General features: G+C 41.1%; 1 protein-coding gene across 1 annotated transcript in view; it reads left to right on the forward strand.

Annotated features, from left to right (window-relative positions):
* Positions 1 to 2,154: 2,154 nt before the first annotated feature.
* PTPRB (protein tyrosine phosphatase receptor type B) overlaps positions 2,155 to 17,398 on the forward strand; it is an 84,150-nt gene continuing 68,906 nt past the window's right edge. Inside the window, exons 1-4 of the mRNA XM_081083295.1 lie at positions 2,155 to 2,467; positions 2,847 to 3,120; positions 14,302 to 14,577; positions 15,445 to 15,702. Coding sequence (XP_080939421.1) covers positions 2,414 to 2,467; positions 2,847 to 3,120; positions 14,302 to 14,577; positions 15,445 to 15,702 — 862 coding nt within the window. The 5' untranslated portion in view covers positions 2,155 to 2,413. The remainder of the gene's footprint in view (positions 2,468 to 2,846; positions 3,121 to 14,301; positions 14,578 to 15,444; positions 15,703 to 17,398) is intronic.

Raw genomic sequence — 17,398 nt, forward strand, 5'->3', positions numbered from 1 at the left:
GAGAGGTCAGTGGGGGAAAAGGGATTCATATGTAATACTTTAAACAATAAAGAATTTTTAAAAATTTAGTAAAATAAAGATAACAGGAACAACAACAAAGATGCTTGGGAAAATTTGTAGCATACAGGATCTACTTGGTGAGAAGATTCCAAATAGGAGGAACAATTTATGAGAAAATTTTATAAACCTCAGTGGAAAAGACATGGATGAGCAGTAGAAGTTAGGAAAGCACAACCTATGTGAAGAGTAAATTTTCAAAAGAGCAAAAAAGCTGATCTGGGTGCAATCTCTAACTAGGCAGCCTGACACTTGTACAGCACATTAGAGTTTGCAAAGGTGCTTTAACATATGTGATCTATTTATTCTTCGTCATAGCTCTGGGAAATATTTAGAATAGGTACTATTCCAGTTTTACAGATGAGGAAAGCACATTGTCCTCTGAATACAGCACAAAAAGAAAAAGATGTTGAAAAGCAAGAAAGCTGAAAAAAAAGGCCCTTGTGAAGGCTGGAGGCAGCCAGGAGGCTTACAGTATCTGAGCAAGGGAGGAGAGTGCGATTTCTGGTCGTGCAGAAAGGCATGCCAGGCTGTGAAAGCCCTTGAACTTGGGGGCAAAATATGGAGAGCAAAGGCACTTTTCTAAGACAAATGACCTGAACAGTGAAATAGCAAAGATTCAGTTTTTCCAAAAAATACACACATGCTTTGAGTTTGACCTTTGAGTGTTTATTAACTCAAAAGAGATTTGAAATCTTTGGTCTGACTGCAGAGGAAAGCCCATAGAATCTCTGAATGAGTAAAAATTTCACGTTTTCATTGAGATTAAACACACACACACACACACACACACACACACACGTTTCCTAAAATAATTTAAATAATTTTTACTTTTTTCTGTGTTTCTTCAAAGTAGTTAGCAGTCGATAGAGTAGCCTATATAATATAGCTTTCTGTGTATATAATCTATTTGAAAAAGAAGGGAATATGTCATCTTTTTCATTGATTTAGCTCTAGAGTATTCTGATTTGAAAAATTAAAATGCGAAATCTCATCTCTTTTGACAGCTATTATGGATGGCACCCACCAAAAAGCATTCAAACACTATAAAAGCTATTGCAATATTACGTTATTATCACCTGTTAACTAACTGTACAATTAAACATTTTTGCTCTTTGGTTATTGGGAACTGTTGTAAAATCCATTTTCAGATACACAATCATTCAGATACTGAGGCAGTTGCTAAAAAGCATCTAGTCAGTCCTGAAAAGTGAATAAATGGCTTTCTTTTTTTGTTGTTATATGTGGGGGAGCTGAGCCATCAATAGTGTCTTCCACAAGCAAGAGTTTATATTTCTTTCTTATATTCCTTGGACATTTATGGATGAATTGGCTTTCACTGCTGGATGATCGGTGGTGAAACTGCTTTGCCTGTGGGTTGAACAATTGGCAGTGATTTTGTTCTTGGTTAGCACCAGTTGCATAACATTTAGGAAGGACACCGACCTCTACATAAGAAGAAGGGGAAAGTGAATGGCAGAAAAAAATAAAGGTCAAGTTGACAATGGACAAGATCCTTCGGGGGTCTTTTTCTCTTGCTGGTGTCAGAAGGATGCGCATTGGGACAAAGGAATGCTTTGAGGGGAGAAGGGCAAAAGCACTCTAATAAAGCCTTCAGGAGAGTGTAAATGACCCCGGGAATTCTGCCGCGGTTAAGTTTAATCCTGGGCAAAAGGGGCCCTGGAGAAAGCAGACGAGGAAGATAGGAAGGAAGACAGGGAGGGGGAGGCACTGGGCGTGGAGGGAGGAAGGGGCAGGGGTCGGGGGCTGGAAAGTGAGAGGGCGCAAGTGCTGATTGTGGCCAAGGCGGCGGGGTTGGGGACCACAGAGTGGGGAAAAGTGAAAGTCGAGGGGAGGGGAAGAAGGAGGAGGAAGCAGCGCTCCTGGGATCCAGACAGGACCCCTAGCCGGGGAGAGGGCGGCGCGGGGCAGCGGGGGGCAGCTTGGCCCGCCTTGAGCGCCCTTGGCAGCCGCAGGCGTTGGCTCCTCTGGGCTCCCTCCCTCGCCGGCGCATTGTTCCTTTGCCGGGAGACGAGGAAATTGCCTTTTGATTGCGGAAGTCCGCGGACGGGGCGCGGGGCGAGGCAGAGCGGGTCAGAATGGCAGCGTGGGAAGGGCGGCGCGCTGCCGGCCCCCGCCGCCTCCCGCGTCCGCAGCCCGCCCGGGGCGGCAGCCACAGCAGCAGCAGCGGCGGCCGCTGCAGCCCTCGCACGTCGCCAGCCCCGAGGGAAGCGCCCCGCGCCCGCCGGGCGCCCTGAGCGCGCGCAACACGTGGCCCCCAGCGCGGCCGTCGGGGCCACCGGGCACCGCAGCCCCTCGGCGGAGCCAGGGAGGGAAGCCCCGGCCGCCGAGCGCGATGCTGAGCCAGGGAGCCGGGCTGGCCCTGTGCACCGCGCTGAGCCTGCTGCAGGTGAGTGGACGGGGAGGTCGCGGCCGACGCGCGCCATGCCCGCCCCGCAGGGCCCAACTCCCACGCACCCCACTTTCGGGTCTCCTCGCTTACGTTTTGGGGAGGGAGGTGGCTGGATTTCTTTATCTCCCCTGCGAAGAAAGATCCTCCTCTGAGCCTCCAGCCAGACTGTCCGAGGCAAAAAAGCCACTTTTTTCTCCTGCTGCTCTGGGGAAGGAGCCGCTGGGAGGCCGTTGCCACCCACCTCCCCCCGGGGTGCGCCCCGGGATGCGCTGAGGCTGGGGGGAGGGCTGAGTGGCGTCGCGGGGAGCGCGCGGTGGAGCTGCCCCTGGGCAGCCCAGGCTGCGGGCTTCAGCTGCTGTCTCTGGTTCCTCTGCAGACCGGACTGGGGGAGCCGGCGAGGTGTAACTTCACCGTGACCGAGTCCAGGGTCTCCAGCCGGGCCGCGTCTCTCCAGTGGAGGACTCTGGGGCCGCCCTGTAACTTCAGCCGCATCTACAGCAATGACACATCGGGGTTCACGAGGTGCCACCCCGTGAGGATAGACAACACCACCTATGAATGTAACCCCAAGGATTTACAAGCGGGAACCGTCTATCACTTCAGGATTGTGGCTCTGGATGGAGAAGAGAGAACCGTGGTCTTGCAAACAGGTAAAGGGGTGACAGGTGCTTGTTGGATGGCCAGCCCTGCCTCATCCAGCTGGTGCTGCATTTGAGTCCCAGGCATACAAAAAATAAAGGTAAAAATGCCTGTGGAGAGAAATGTCCTCAGGTCTGGCCAGAAGCAGCGCGGTTGGCTTTCAGAGAGTTCCTTAGTGCTGAAAACAGCGGACTCTTCGCTTCTAGGTTACAGCAAAGCGACACTGTGGAGGGAGTCTGTTAACGTGATGTGGTTTGAGCTTCCAATCCATTAAATTGTCAAGCCCGGGAATAATTTTAAGTAAATGTTTTTAGAATAAATAATGGAAGTGCAATGATTAGTGATATGCCTTTCCTCAACTTAGTTTTATTTTTGGAACCAGGATATAAAATCTTCAGGAGTAGAATAGAGCCATTCATAAGAGACTATTAGACAAGTCCTTTGAAACAAGGGTACGAAAATAATTTTGTATTACGGAACTAAAACTGTGTAGTATCAGAGAACGTCCTTTGGTTACTCTGCACTGCAAGTCAGTTATTTTCCTTACACTTTTGGTAAATCCTTCCATGCATATATGCATGCTAAGTTTGTCTTTCCTGCCTCCGTTTGCTTATCTGAATAATAAGAGTGGTAGACTTGGTCATTTAGCTCCAAGTTCTTACGGAGTGCCAGCCCCTTAGGTAGGGACTCGCATGCACCTGACCTCACTAATCCCCATGCCACCCCCAGATGTGTTCTAACTTCTCAGATGACTTTGATGTCTTATGACTTCATTCGTCTTCCTTTTAACATTATCTTTATTTATTGCAATAGTGAAGACGTACTTTTATCTAGAAAGTCACATTTAACTGAAGAATTCCAGAAGTTAAATTTAGAAATGTGTCGTCCTTACTATTCTTTCACATGCAGCCTGAACAAAGATCACTTCTTCAGCTAGAGTTCTTCAAAGAGGTGTGAGAACTTTCCATTCTCAGGATCAGGAAATGGGTTCATGAAATTAGTCAAGAAAATATTAATTCTCTTATGTTTTCAAAGTAAAGTTAAGAATGCCCAGTTACATCACTTGACTTACTTCACATGAAACTTTTAAATAATTTCTGAGATTTGCAAAAACTTAAATTGAAAAGAAATACCACTTGTTAAACACTTAGTTGTATTTTCATATAGAATCAGAAAGAATGGAATCAACCATGCAATTAGAATATTTTATAGAAGTTTAAGCAACTTGGGTTTTAGTCGTAAAGTTGTTGGTTTCTTGGTATGTGAGGATAGTTTTGTGAACATTCAGATTGGTAATGCTGTGAAATTTATGACAGAACTTCCAGATGTAGTCATTACATTTGATAAGATGTCTGTGTTGAGTGGACCAGATGATTTTAAAAACTAGGTGAGCCTTCAGAAGCTTATGGGAGAAAGGATGGAGACATTCATAAGCCAGAATACAGTCACTTGACCCATAGGTTCTACTTTTTGGAAACAAACGCTGATGGAAAAGGACATAGTGTGGAGGTGACTAGTTAGAATGCCCTTTCAATTTATTATACATGTAGGTGTTTCAAGTCCAGAGACATTTGTTAAATGTAGTAAATATTTCAATTTTATTAACTATGTCGAGTTTTAAAAAAAGACTTCATCAGCATCCAATGTGTTAGCATTCAGGTTCTCATCATTTTTCCTAAGGAGTTACTTTTACAGTACCACAGGTACACTTCACACCACAAATTTTATGATGAATATGAAGAATGAAACTTGCAGGTGATGTTTGTATAATGATAATTTTTCACACTTCTTTGTATGATGGTATAACTCTTCTTAGGATTCTCCACACTTAACAAATAATTATATTTAAGTAAACATTTTTTTTGAAACTTAAGATTTAAAATCAGGTTTCAAGGAGGATATTTTTTTTTATTGCTTAAAGTATTACAAAGGGTATTACATATGTGTCCATTTTTCCCCCCGCCCTAGACAGTCCCCTAGCCTCCCTTATCCCCCAGTGTCTTATGTCCATTGGTTATGCTTATATGCATGCATACAAGTCCTTTGGTTGATCTCATACTCCCCTACCTCCTGCCCCCCAACCCTCCCCGGCCTTCCTGCTGCAGTTTGACAATCTGTTTGAGGCAGCTCTGCCCCTGTATCTATTATTGTTCAAAAGTTTATAATGGTCTCTATTATCCATGAATGAGTGAGATCATGTGGTATTTTTCCTTCATTGACTGGCTTATTTCACTTAGCATAATGCTCTCCAGTTCCATCCATGATGTTGCAAATGGTAAGAGTTCCTTCCTTTTTAGAGCAGCATAGTATTCCATCCTGTAGATGTACCACAGTTTTCTAATCCATTCATCTACTGATGGGCACTTAGGCTGTTTCCAGATCTTAGCTATGGTGAATTGTGCTGCTATGAACATAGGGATGCATATATCCTTTCTGATTGGTGTTTCTGGTTTCTTGGGATATATTCCTAGGAGTGGGATCACAGGGTCAAATGGGAGTTCCATTTTCAGTTTTTTGAGGCAACTCCCTACTGTCTTCCATAGTGGCTGCACCAGTCTGCTTTCCCACCAGCAGTGCACAAGTGTTCCTTTTTCTTCAAGGAGGATATTTTTTGGTTGGTTGTTTATTTTTTGTTAATAGTGCCATCTATATTTTAAGGATATGTGTGAATTTTTCATTTGTTTAAAAGAAAGGACCAGTACTCCTCTATATTAATTGCTAAACTACAGAGATGAGATCTACAAATTATACTTTAGTGTAATAAAACAGGACCAACTAGTGGTATATAATACAAACTCTGAGATATAACTTCAAAGAGAAAAGTCATTCAAAGTGTGATGTGCTATCTTTATGCCAGTTTGCCTGTCTTGTTGGGCTGCAATAAATCAGAGTGAGAGCAAGGCATGACCTGGCTAGAAAGGCAGCAGTTGCTTGGATTATCTCTGTATCATCCCAAGTGTGATTTGTCTGATTGTTTTTCCTAATAATTTTCTAAAAGAACTAGTTATTTTGGTGTCATGTAGCCATGACCTTAAAGATCAAAATGTTAACTAAATGAGAACTATTTCAGCAACAACCAATTTTCACTCCAGCTTTTAAATCGGAACAGCAAAAGGTGTGCATTCATATTCAGTTCAGCAAACGTTTACTGAGCATGGATACTGCAGTGACTAACACCAGGTAGTGATTGGTGAGCTTATAAAGACGATACATGGTGCCCTTGCAGGGCTGTGCAGAGGTGAGAGAAGGTTATGATGAAGGTGGTGTCAGACCTTGGCCGCTTCTTTCCTGGGTGAAGACCTTGCCCTGCCTCCTGAATGTACGTCATGCTTTCATGACCACGGAGAAGACATTGGGAAGGTCTCAGGTTTCTTCAGCCACTAAAACATCTGTGCAACAACCATAATAAGTTGAAAGCCAAATCACTTAGTTGTGATTTCATCAGAAATCAGATATGAAGATAGCTGATATTGGAGAACCCCGCACTTTTGCAACACTGTGTCCTCAGTTTTGAGCAGAAGCTGAGAACTGATAGCCCCTAGGGATGTGTAGGTGTCTTCATAATAGCTGTTTTATTTGGTTCACGTAGTGTTTGTGAAGAGTTCAATTTGCTTCACCAGCATTAAAAAATGGAAAATTTACATAAAAAAACAGATGTATGGATTCTCTTAAAATATTGGAAAATTTGGCAAAACTGGGCCATCAAATTCCTAGAACTCTCTAGAGCTGAATTGTGGCTTCTCTTTTCAGATACTAATTCACTTGACCATTTCATATGTCCTTACCTGAATGCATCCTAAGGACATTTGAGTTTGTTTAAATGAAATTTTCTGGTTTTCATTTAGAACTTTTGGGGGCTTTTATCTTCCCATCAATAAGAAGTAGTTTTTTAGCAACTAAAATGACATCTAGTACATGGTACACGTTCAATAAATATTGATTAAATGGATGGATGGGTAGATGAATGAATGAATGAGTTAATGAATAGATTAATAGTTGGATCTATGCATGAATAGATGATAGATAGATAGATAGATAGATAGATAGATAGATAGATAGACAAGTAAATATGAATGAAAGAAATGAATATTTTAGTAGGAAAATATACATATACTAAAAATACGGCCTACTCTCATTGCTTTTTGGGGAAGTTAAGGAGCCCAGGGAAGTAGACTAGTGGTAGGGAACTTCACCCATAGGAGGAATGCCCTCTTGTTAGTTAGTTTCACCTACTTATTCATGAGAGGAAAAAATCAGCACTTTTAATATGGTTAACTCCTTTTTCTTTAATAAAAAGCATTTTAGAAGCTGTAATTACCAAATCATCATATCAGTTATTATTTCCATTTCAAAATGCTGTTTATTGTACTAACCTACTAGGGCTTCCACTGCAAAATACTACAGACTGAATGGTCTAAATAACAGAAATTTATTTTCTTTCAATTCTGGGGTCTAAAAGTCCCAGATCAAGGTGTCAGCAAGTTTCTTCTGAGGCTTCTCTGATTCGCTTGCAGGTGGCCACTTTCTCACTACGTCCATACGTGGTGTCCCTCTGTCTGTGCTGTCTGTGCCTAATCTCCTCTTCTTATGAGGACCCCAGCCATACTGGAATGGGTTTCCCCTAACAATCTTTTTAACTTTATTACCTCCTTAGAGGCTTTATCTCCAAACACAGTCACATTCTGAAGTATTGGGGGTTAGAGCTTCAACATAGGAATTTTAGAGGAACACAATTCAGCCCATAACACTTACGTAGCTTTAAACACAGGCCATGATTTCTGTAAGCTATTTGCATCGAAATCTCTTGCAGAGCTTGTTATGAAGGCATATTTTTGGCTTCTGCCCAGCCTGTAATGAATTTAGAAAGAGTGGAGCCTAGGGTATTTGATTTTAAACAAATATCGAAGTGAATCAGTGCACACTGGAGTTCAAGAGCTATTGACATAGTTTTTCTATTTTTCATTGGCATCAAAATGTTGGTACCATTCTTCTTTATGCATGGTCAAATCTGAATAGATAAAATAAATATTACACTGACCACATATTGTTTAATTTTATCCTCATGACAGTCCTGTGGAGGGAGTATTATGAAGGCCCGGGTTGCAGAGTAGTTAAGAGTTGAGTTCTGAAAGCTGCTGCCTCCATCACTTACTTGACAAATTGCCTTGGGCAAGTTACTAACCTCCCCAAGCCTATTCTATAAAGTGGGGATGATAATAAAAATATCGCCTACTTCATAGGGTCTTTAAGTGGTTCATATAAATTCTAGAATGGTTTTTATCACATACTAAGTGTGTAGTAAGTTTGCTATTATTACTTTCAGGTTGGAGCTAAGATTGATATTCCTAAGAATTAACAGATCACGAATCCACACAGCTAATAGAGGATAGGCGTAGAACTTGAACCCCAATTCACTGCATCCAACTCCAATTCTTTCCACTATTCTGCAAAAACGGACATAGTTCTTAAGCTGGTATTAGTTCTTTCAAATTACTACATGACACTTTGTTATTACTTTCCAAGTTGACTTTTTAAGGAAAAAATATACTAAAAAATGAGTCTGTGTGTGTGTGTGTGTGTGTGTGTGTGTGTGTGTGTGTGTGTGTGTAGCCTACACAAAGGTGGAATAATGATTAAATGTGTTAGAGTGTGAAGAAATTATAAATTATTAGCAGTGATTGATTTTCAATTGCTTCGAATTCTTGGTGATGGATGCCATTATTTAGCAATCAGCTACTTGCAGTCTATTTCAGGAGTTCTAAAGTCAAGCTGAGCTGCATATAGGGAACGAACCAACTTACTGCTCTGAACTTGATCTTCTTTTGCGTACTTGGGAAGCGTCCTCCATTAGTCTGATTTCTGTTGGTGGGCATAGCATTCTACAGGTTAGCAAGAAATAAATAAAATCTAATTTGTCCAGACAGAATGATAGGAGAACACAGAAAAATTGCTTCACTTTCCATTCCCAGACACCAATTTGCTGGAATCCCCCAGGGAGATAAAGAATAATTCTGACATCTTTCTGACCTTGTCAGAGAAGTCAACTGCCATTTTCTGGGAGCCCAACACGTGTGAGGGCTGCACTTCCTTCTTTACCTCCATTACCTCTTAGCACTTAAACTCTGCAACGTACTGTGGGTCCCATTGTAGATAGGAAACTGAGCATCAGCAAAGGTAAGCCCCTTGCCTAAAGTCACCTTTGTAACGGACAGTGTTGAGATTTGAACCCAGGTTTTGTTTAATATCTAAGTTAGTTGTTAATTGCCTGAGTAGACTGTAAACTCTCACATGGTAGACCACCTACTAATTACATATGTAGAGCCAAATATGATGACCTAGAATATAAGGGGGCATCCTGCACTTAATGATGATGCAAATAATGGTCAAAACCACTTTAATTTCCCTTTCAAGGTTGTTAAAACTTTGAAAGTTCCTTCTTGCCTGAACTTCATTTCTAGTCTATTAAGGTGATAAATCAAATGCATGTTAACCTGATGTGTTGGCATAATATAGAATATCATCTTAAAAGACATCAGAAAGCTGACTAGTATAGTCAAACAGCAACAATCACAAAGTAAAAGAGATGTGTTTAATTAACTGGAGACTGTGAGCCATCGTTTTTTCACTTTGTTCGTTAGGGCAAAAGCCACAAACCATCCGTTGGTGCAGGTTTTCAAAACTGAGAAAATCTATTGTAAACTCTCAGATCTTACAGATAGACTGTGGTGCTATTATGACTTCAAGAAGAGCGTTTGGTATTAACCCATGGGTTGCCTGCACTCTTGTGATAAGGTTGATTTTATTTCCAAAATGAATACTATCATTTTGAACTCTAAACACTCTGGAAATTCCTATATCAAAAGGTATTTTAATAGCCATGCAAAAGAATTTTTAAGAAAATACTGCTTTCATTATATGTATATATGAGTCTCTCCCTCTTCCTGTAACATTAAAGAAAATGAAAAAACAAGGAAGAATTCATTATGGTTCAGGAATTTAGCTACACTTCATCTTTTCCTCTGAGAACAGAAAAGTTGGATTGACATCAAGCCAGTTTATGGTATTCTAGGACTTCCAAGTACTGGTAGAGTCACTGAAATCTGGCAGATGAATATGGCAGCACTTTGCATTGGGCATTTCAGGTCTATCTGAAACGCAGAAGCACAAAGATGTCTTAAATGTATGGCTAATGATAAATTTTGATGTATTGCTTGAAATTAAATTATTGATTTATGGTTTTCAACAATTCGTATAGTTTACTAAAGGCCCGGTACAGGAAATTCGTGCACGGGGTTGGGGGTGGGGGGTCTCCTCAGCCTGGCCTGTGCCCTCTCACAGTCCGGGACCCCTCGCTCCTTACCGCCAGCCTGCTCGCTGCTCCTTAGCACCGAAGCGGAGGCAGGAGAGGCTCCCGCCACAGCTCCTGCGTTGAGCGTCTGCCCCCTGGTGGTCAGTGTGCATCATAGCGACTGGTTGTTCTGGTCGTTCCTCCCTAATGATCCCTTAGGCTTTTATTATTTATATAGATAATACTTCACTGGTTATCGTGTATGAGAGTGTTGGATGGAAAACAAGAAAGGCTGTACTGCACACCTATGTGCATTGATACCTCTAGCCATCAGCATAAATTACATAAATTACGTGGGGTTTTCTAATTACATACAACTTATAAATCCAGAAGATTACTGACATATAACTAAATTTCCAAATAGCATTTTAAAAATCTCCCTATTTACATACATTATATATGAAATTAGCATCCTGGATGGAAGTATCTAATTTGTTTCAAATAAAATATTGAAAACTTTTTTTTTAATACAGCAGAGTTTTCATTGGGCTTAGCGTGAGATGTCTGGAAACTGACTTTGCCGCGCGCACAGCAGTAGTGGGCAGCTGCCAGCAAAGGGCTTTATCACAGCGTAAATGGGGTTGTAAGTGCTTGTTTCCAGTGCAGGTTCTCGCAGCCCAGGCACTTCCAGTCTCATTGTTCCTTTGTTCTAGCGGATGCACAAAGGATTGACTGTTTTGTTTTCTGGCTCAGAGAGATTAGATAAAGTCTGCATTTTTGAACTTCACCCTCTAGGCACGGAACCTTAAAATTCATTTTCTGGAGCTCCTATTTTGCAGATTATATATGTTTAGATTATACTGAACATAACATCATTTTCTTTGGCCTTTATCTGGCTCAGTTGTAGACATTGATGACGGTACAGTATTAATCTCATTGGAACTATCACTGGAAAGGAGCTGTCCCTCTCATCCTTGTCCCTAAAATGCCTCTTCAGCAAAAATGTGTCATCTCGGTTGGCTATGACAAGGCTGTTCTTGAGTTTTGTTGGCTATTAGAATCTTATGGTTGTGAAATACCATCCTTGCCAGATAATAAGAAAACTTTCTGTGAGGGATAATTATGTTCTTTGCTTTTATTATGATGTCCTTAATTATAGACCATTATCTAAGATAGAAATAATATTGCCAGGAATAAAAAACAAAAAACTGTTTTTCCCCCAGAGCTTTTAAATGTGAACCACCTTGGGAATTTTTTATTTTATCTTAAGGGTTAGAGAGTTATTTCATGGGAATAAATTGGTAAGATTTTTCTCAAGGTTAGTTTTTATGAAGAGAGCAACTAAAGCTTTTATCACTTTGGTTTAAAAAAATTGTATTCCACTTTTGCCTTCATTTTATCAGTTATTCAGAGGAATTTTTTTTTAAGAAGTGCTCACATTTGTTCTTATTTATTTACTAGGGGCCCAGTGCACGAATTCGTGCACCTTGAAAGGAACTGTGGGCCGCGAGGCTGCGGTGGGCACAGGGGCAGGTCTCGGCCCATTCTCTGTGCCCCTGCCCAGCCCCTTCCGCCACAGCCCTCGGTCCCCTGTCTACCGGCGGCCCTGCTCCCATGTCATAGTGACCAGTTGTTTGGTTCAGTTGTTCTGCCGTTTGGTCTATTTGCATATTAGGGTTTTATAGAGAGAGATTTTTTGTTAATCCTCACCTGAGGATAGTTTTCCATTGATTCTTAAAGCGAGTGGGAGGGAGAGAGAGAGAGAAAGAGAGAGACAGAAACATTGATTCTGTCATGAGAGAAACACATTGATTGGTTGCCTTTGTACATGCTCCAACCAGGGCCGGAGCCTGCAACTGAGGTACATGCCCTTGTCTGGAATCAAACCTGGGGCCCTTCAGCCCGCAGGCTGACACTCTTTCTACTGAGCCAAAACCACTAGGGCCAGAGGAATTTTTTATGACCAAGTACACAGAGTAAATTTATATCACTGAGTGCCCATTGTATGCCAGGTAAAATCTTCTCTGTATTTTGTTACTACTGAAAACCCCAAGAATGCAGGTACTATAATTATATTCCCCAGACAGATGGGAGAAGGGAGGCTTAGACAAACGAAGTTACTTGCCCAAAGTCTTATGACCGATACACGATGAAACTGAGATTTGAACTGAGTTCCTTCTGACTCCAAAGCCCATGCCCTCTGCTACTACAACCTCCTGCTTCTATGACAAGATCTTCTCCTGATTATAGAAGTAATAATAATACTAACTAACACTGAACACTTACTATGTACAGGTACAGTTTTTAGTGCTCCAGATAAAATACTCAATTTAATCTTCATAGCAATTCTACTGAAATGATAGTAGTATCATCGGCATTGCATAGATGAGACAGCTGAGGCACAGGGAGGTTCAGGAATTGCCCGGAGTACACAGCTACAGAGCAGGGGAGCCGGGGGCAAGCCCAGGTCAGCAGTTTCTAGAGCCTACACGCTCAGGTGAACCTGTGCTGGGATGGGGTGTAAACTACACAATCTTGTCCTCCAAGCTCACCCTTGCTTTTCTGGCTCTTAAAGTTACTGCTGCCTCAGCTAACATGTATATTATTGTTAATTGATGAAGTTATAAAATCTTGTGTGGTTTATTTAATTTTTGCAGTATGATGTGCTCATATAAATCATAGCCAAAAACATAAACACATTATATAGATGACAGGCTAAATTTAGTCAATGTATGGTGTCTCTAGGTTACCCATAGATAGTCTTATGAACTCTCTGATCATGAATGCCTTTTGAATACAGAGTAAGATTAGCTTGGTCCTGTTTGTATGAATATTAGTGTCACAAACAAGCACCATTTAAAAATATATACTGTTCTAAGAACATTGTAGAATTCCTGTAGTCATTTTGTGGGAAAACTATAATTTGCCAAGAGATAGATAAGAACTGAGATCTCTGTAGCCATGCCACTAAAATATCTGACCTGACTATTGAAATCTCGTTTTCCCTATCTTAATCCCACTTTCTAGACCAAGAAGCATGTGGAATTTCTGAAAATTACTCATATGTGAATGTCTCTCAATGTTTCTACTCCCAGCATTCAGAGCAGGGAGAGTCTCATTTCTCAAATGGTCTCTCTGCTCACTAAACACTGTTGACTTAGTTGCTAACCTGGAGACATGCTGTTCATCCTATTTTGAGTTCCATAACGAAGATTCGATACATGGGAAATGGGACTTTGCAAACTGACCCAGGCTTTGAGAGTTGAAGCTAAGTGAACAGCTGGGTGCAGAATAACCCATTTCCACCTCCTTTAGGGGCCTCAGTAGCTCCAATATGTCCCAGAACTCAAATTTTGAAAATTTAGTGACATCGGAAATCCCGGCTGTTGAGAGAATTCATTTTGGTGAGCAAACCTAGCCTAGGCTCATAATCAGACCTATATCTTTTGTGGGTTTCTGATATCTAAAACAACCAGAAGTTAGCTATACTTAGCCATGAAAACCCACAACCTTAAAAAGAAAAATTTGAGTACAGCTTTCAAAATTATTTCTAAATGTCTGTATTTTCTGTTGATTTTCATAATTTATCCAGGCATAGCCTGGATGTTTGTCAATGTTTGAAAAGTGCTGAACTTGCAAGCCAAAGACAATATCACCTTACTTGGAATTCCAAACTCAGAATTGTCTCAACCAAAAAGTTTTATTAGAAAAAGGAGTTTATATGACTAGTAGCTGAGTGGGTTTCTTTTTTTAAATTAAATGGTAAGTTCGGAAGTGGAGTAAAATGCTGGTTTGTTCATGGGCAGCAGATGTTTTAAGAACAATGAATCTGGATTATAGCAAGGTAAGCATGTTTTGCAGGAGTCTTCATGCCACCTTCTCTTTCTTGGTTTTTGCCTTGCAGACCCTTTGCCTCCTGCTAGATTTGAGATCAGTAAAGAGAAGACTACTTCAACCAGCCTGCACGTTGGGTGGACTCCTTCTTCCGGAAGAGTCACCTGGTATGAGGTGCAGTTACTTGATGGTCACCAAAAGATGCAGGAGGCCCAAATTCAGGAGAGTACTTCATGGAATGAATATGCATTTTCTAACCTTACTGCTGGTAGTAAATACAATATTGCCATCACAGCTGTTTCTGGAAATAAACGGTCCTCTACAATTCATATCAATGGATCAACAGGTAAGATTACAGGTAGTTGGGTAATTAATAGTCTATTCTCCTTTCACATTGTATTAAGTTCAAGAAATGGAAGTAAGAATGCTCCCACATCAAAGATATGTACACAATACATACATACATACATACAACATGCAACAATGCTGTGTGATAGAATGGAAAGACTAGACTGAAAATAAGGAGGTGTGGCTGTGCTGCTAGCTTGCTGGGTTATTTTGAACACATCATGGCATTTCTCTGGGTCTAGAGTTTTCTCCAAAATAACAAAGTGTTTCCTAATGGCCCTTCTAACTCAAATCTTAGACAACAACATCTTCTGAATTTGTGCCATAATACTAATTTGTTAACTGTTTTCCTCCTTTGTATATTCTTCTCATCACATCAAGTCATGATGTTTTCTAAAGATCCCCATGCTTGGAACAAGTCTTTGCTGGCACCCAGACACCCTAAGATCAATGCTATCTCACCATCTCCTTCCACAAGGGGCTGTCTTTCTTATCACTCACTCTCGCCTCGTTTTCTCTCCTGCTTTATTGCTCTCTTTCCATTTTTCCTCTCCTTTAGTTCTTTACTTTTTCTTTTTCCCTTTACTGCGATGCCACATCATACTTCATGGGCAAAACTACAGAATCACTATATTAAGTTGGAGAGACAAACAGATAAACTATGATGTAGCTTTAGGCTGTGGACTTTGAAAAGAGCATGAATCTAGGTTCTGGTGAAATCTCAAAAGTGCTGTTTTCATTACTTATCACACAAGTTAGATGTACAGAGAAACATACATGAATGTGCAATTTTGAATGAAATGTGTCTATGTCTTCTACAAGGAAGTTATGAATGACACTTTGCAAATGCGTTTTATCCCATTAGTGCCATCCCCGGTGAAAGATATTGGTATTTCAGCAAAAACGAATTCTCTCCTGATTTCCTGGTCCCATGGCTCTGGGAATGTGGAAAGATACCAGCTGATACTAATGGATAAAGGGATCCTAGTTCATAACGTTGTTGTGGACAAATATGCTACTTCCTACACTTTTCATGGACTGACATCTGGCCACCTCTACAACCTCACCATTGTAACTGAGGCTTCAGGGCTGCAAAACCGAAAGTGGAAACTGGCCAGGACGAGTAAGTGCCCCAGCTAGCTGAACAAGAATGATGGGCAAATCAAGGAAATGTTTAATAAACAAGGATTATGATTGACTAGAATAATGATAATATAGGACAAATTGAAATTCATATGTCATAGAAGGCCCTTAATATGTATCCACTTTTCCGATTAGAAAAAGAGGAGTTCCCTTTATTTTAAAGTATAGACTAGCCCAGCCGTGGGCAAACTACGGCCCGCGGGCCGGATCCGGCCCGTTAGGCTGTTCTATCCGGCCCGCGGAGCCGAAAGAGCGGAGGGTTCTCTTGCTCTCCCCTCCGCTCCTTCACCAGCAGCAGTGTTAACATGTATTAGTTCACACAAACACTCCATCCATGCTTTTGTTCCGGCCCTCTGGTCCAGTTTAAGAACCCATTGTGGCCCTCGAGTCAAAAAGTTTGCCCACCCCTGGACTAGCCCTTGGCAGCATTCTGAAGTAGCAGGTTAATTACTGATAGAGTCCCAGCTTCTCATTTCAGTATGCCAATCTCCCTTCTCTTAAACAGGATGCCACTGCCTTTGTGACTTCACTCACCGTCAACCAGGGTACTTTTCTCAGCACTACGTGAAGACCCACTCCTGTGAAACAGCCATTTCCCCAAAGCTCTGCCAAACAAAGCATGCCCTGAGACCCAGAACCCCAGGACCTGTCTCACAGCCTAATATAGCCCGATAAACTGATGTGCGCTGTTTTAATGAATAATTCACACACACACACACACACACACACACACACACACACACACACTAATTCATTCATTCAATATTGTTTGGGTGTGAACTGTATGTTAGGCGTTGAGAATATAACAACACCCAAAAGAGACAGAGCCTTTGCCCTCATGGAACTTACATTTTAGTAGATTCTAATCTTCTAATGAGTTCATAAATACAATCTCTTGGGAAAGTATCTAATTTTAACATAAACTCAGATATGTAGTGCCTTAAAAATGATTCTAATGATGAGAGTTTCTGGAACTTTCAGAGGCCTGTGGGAATGTACTTGGATACCATACATTTACATATACCTTTCATATCACATCTCAAAGATGTATAGACATTCCCAACAAAGATATACCGTATACCTTAAGAATTGTTTATGTATATCAAGAGCAAATTACGCTTCTAACTGATTTTTCAAAATCATTCTTTTAATGAAGTGTTGTTAATTTATATTACGCCATTAACGAAGCCCCAAAATACAGCATGAGCAAGAGGTAGAAAACTTATTCACCAAAATATCTCTCCTTTGTGATCATTTTCCATTGATGAAATAATGACAAAACTTTTTTTATTTTTTTTGAGGAGGAGGAGTAGAAGGAGAACAAGATATAATTTTAATTTCGGGATCAGTGAGTCATTGACACGACTCTTAAGCTTTAATTTTATCATCCTTTAAAATGAAAAATAAAGTATTTTTAGCACACAAAATTTTGTTTTAGCCAATCAGTTGACCAATCTATTATGTACTTGCTATTATTAGATACATAAAGAAGGGGAGAAATTAGGCAGATGACGACCTCTTTGAGAATTTTGACCAAGTGCTCATTTACCAATAGGACCCCCCTAGGCTCAGTGAGATGGGCAGAGCTGCCCAGGGCCGCACAGCCAACTCAACTCAGTCGGAGCCAGAATTCAAACTCCTACTGCCACATTGGTGCTCTTTCCACCAGCCAGATA

This window comes from Myotis nattereri (assembly GCF_964212035.1).
Source record: "Myotis nattereri genome assembly, chromosome: 2".
NCBI classification, from domain to species: Eukaryota; Metazoa; Chordata; class Mammalia; order Chiroptera; family Vespertilionidae; genus Myotis; species Myotis nattereri.